Source organism: Ictalurus punctatus, chromosome 10 (assembly GCF_001660625.3).
Source record: "Ictalurus punctatus breed USDA103 chromosome 10, Coco_2.0, whole genome shotgun sequence".
Lineage (NCBI taxonomy): Eukaryota > Metazoa > Chordata > Actinopteri > Siluriformes > Ictaluridae > Ictalurus > Ictalurus punctatus.
This window is the reverse complement of record NC_030425.2, coordinates 27,592,501-27,595,000: the sequence shown is the minus strand read 5'-3', so window position 1 is coordinate 27,595,000 and position 2,500 is coordinate 27,592,501. Positions and strand designations below refer to the sequence as shown.

General features: G+C 49.4%; 1 protein-coding gene across 9 annotated transcripts in view; it reads left to right on the top strand.

Moving 5' to 3' along the window:
- The window catches only part of LOC108270982 (polyamine-modulated factor 1-binding protein 1), a 186,844-nt gene that overhangs the window by 158,724 nt on the left and 25,620 nt on the right, over positions 1-2,500 (top strand). For all 9 annotated transcript variants that reach the window (XR_001813781.3, XR_001813780.3, XM_017478086.3 and 6 more), the window contains 3 exons: positions 844-1,065; positions 1,323-1,553; positions 1,893-2,123. Coding sequence is in view for 7 of the 9 variants with exons in the window: in XM_017478086.3 (XP_017333575.1) it covers positions 844-1,065; positions 1,323-1,553; positions 1,893-2,123 (684 nt within the window). In the remaining 2 variants the exon portion in view is untranslated. The remainder of the gene's footprint in view (positions 1-843; positions 1,066-1,322; positions 1,554-1,892; positions 2,124-2,500) is intronic.

The following is a 2,500-nucleotide window of genomic DNA, read 5'->3' as shown; positions in this document are numbered from 1 at the left end:
CGTCCATGAACTGAATCTCGAGAGAAAGTGGGTCATGCAGCAAGACGACGACCCTGAACGCACGAGTCGTTCTACCAGAGAACGGGTAAAGAAGAATCAAAGTCCTTATCTTAATCCAATAGAAATGTTTTACGCCTCACGTATAAATGACCAAGTATAACATTTCTGTCTCATTTGTTTAATCGGGTTCTCGTTATCTACGTTTAGGACTTCTGGGTGATGTTTTGGGTCGTAATTATGCAGAAATCTCGACAATTCTAAAGGGTTCACAAACTTTCAAGCACCACTGTATCTGTGTTTAGCTCAACTTGTGATGTCATTACACATAGCTCCACAGCTTTGTACCGATCATGTTCGAGATTAGAGGATGACATGAACCTGCGTGCTGAGGTGAACAGCCAAGTAGAGCTGTTGAAGATTGTGATGGTGGTTGTCGTGGTGACGTTGTACTGTAATTGAACAGGGTTGACTGATGTGAGCTCGTTTGCTAGCAGTTAGCTAGCTCAGTTAGCATATATTAGTGCCATTAGGGATTCCAGAAGGAACACTGTGGGGTGTTTGCATAAAATTTGCATATTCCTGTGTAGTTTGCATGTTTAATGAGCGACCATTTGTAGTTATTTCGCCGGTATTAAGGCACACGGAGCATTTTTAAACATATTAACTTGAACTTTTTGATTGTAATCGTTCCACATTGTTTGACTAAATTCTTTTGTGTGAAGATTCTTTTTTATTATTATTATTTTTATTTCGACTGAGCTGTGAGTCAGAATCTTAACGTATCTCGTGTGCTTCAGTCTTTATAAAAAAAAAAAATTGTAATCATTGGCTATGGTATTTCAGTGCGAGAGCCAGCGGGAGGCGCTGTGCGAACTCCGTGCCGAGGTACAGAAGTGGCAGCAGGAGGCGCAGGGCCAAAGGGAGAGCCAGGAGAAGGAGGTGCAGGCGCTGAGGAGTGAGCTGCGGGAGGAGCAGAGTCGCCTCCATCAGCACAGATCCAATCTGGAGCGCCTGCACAGAGAGCTGGAGTCGACGCAGAGACAGCAGAGAGACGCCGAGGACGAGGTGAACCTCTCGCATCCCGTACTCCTACCGACGTGGTCGCATCCATCATCAAACGGACGCGAAACACACTAAAATCCACCTGCACCTCAAACACTACCGATGTGGACTTTGTTCACTGCTGGACAGCGTAAAGGGGGGCCAATACATTGTGCAGCGCAACAAATGGGCTACAAATGTCATTACCTGATTAAAAAGGCTCATTTTTTTTTGTGATATTGTTACGGAGAAGCGTACGTGCTGTGTCGTCGTGTTCCCAGGTCTGCCGTAAGGAAGCAGCCCTGCGCTCTCAGGACTCGGAGATGACTCGGATGAAGGCGGATCTACTCGAGGCTCGAAGATCGGCGTCGGACGCCGAGGCCCGGCTGCGGCCGCTCGGCGAGTCCGTGCAGCTTTACAAGCAGAAGTACCAGACCTGTGTGAGCAAGATCGCAGAGCTGGAGAGCACGCTGCAGAGCCACGAGGAGGACCGGAGGCAGAGCAGAGCCCAGGTGTGTCTAACGGTCTCCGAGTACAACGTTAGACAAAGAATAAAACAATCCACAAACAGTATGTTTAAGGTTAAAAGAACTTGAACGTTTTTAACGTGGTATAAACGGAAATAATCCCAATAAAAATGGCAGATCCTGCGCTTAATAAAGCGCTTAATCAAGCGCTCGGCACGTCGTTATGGGCGCTTTTGAATAAAGTTGTAGTACGTGGAAGCGTGTTGTGTTTATGAATTTCTGTGCCCTTCACGCTGCACCTGTTCCATGAGAGAGACGACCTTTAGGCGGGCGGGGATTCAGGAGTGTGTTTTGTTTTGTTTTGTTTTAAATGTGTGTGTTCAGGTGGTTGAGCGGGAGGAGCAGGTGGCGCGTCTGCAGGCGGAGATCGTGGCTCTACGGGGCGACGTGGAGGCGCGCTGTGCTCAGCTGGAGAGCGGAGACGAGGCCCTGACCGCTCTGAGCCGGCGGCTGAGAGACGCGCAGAGGGAGCTGGAGCTAAGCCACGCCCACGCGCAAGAGCGTGAGCTGGTCATCGACGCACTCCGAGACAACATGGCCGCCCTGCGCAGTCAGGTCAGAATAAGTTCGGGTTCGGTGTTCAGGTGGCACGACGCGGTACGGCGTTACGGACGGAGGATTTGCAGGTGAGCGGCGGCGGAGTGAGCGGACGTGCTCTCCAGCGGGATTCTCGGAGTTTGGAGTTTGTATCGATTTCGATTTGTAGTTGTTTGAGAGGTTCAGGAGAACAAGCGATGTTATGCGAATGTCACACACACACACACACACACACACACACACACACACAGACAGACGAAAGCCCCTCCTTTCCTCCAGCTTGACATTTCCTCCCTTTTTGTTCCTCTTCTTCTCAGAATAAGGGTCATCGCTCCAGATGTTGCACTAGATGTTGCTTCGCACAGAGGCTGTATTGATCCTGCTCTTTTTAGTTT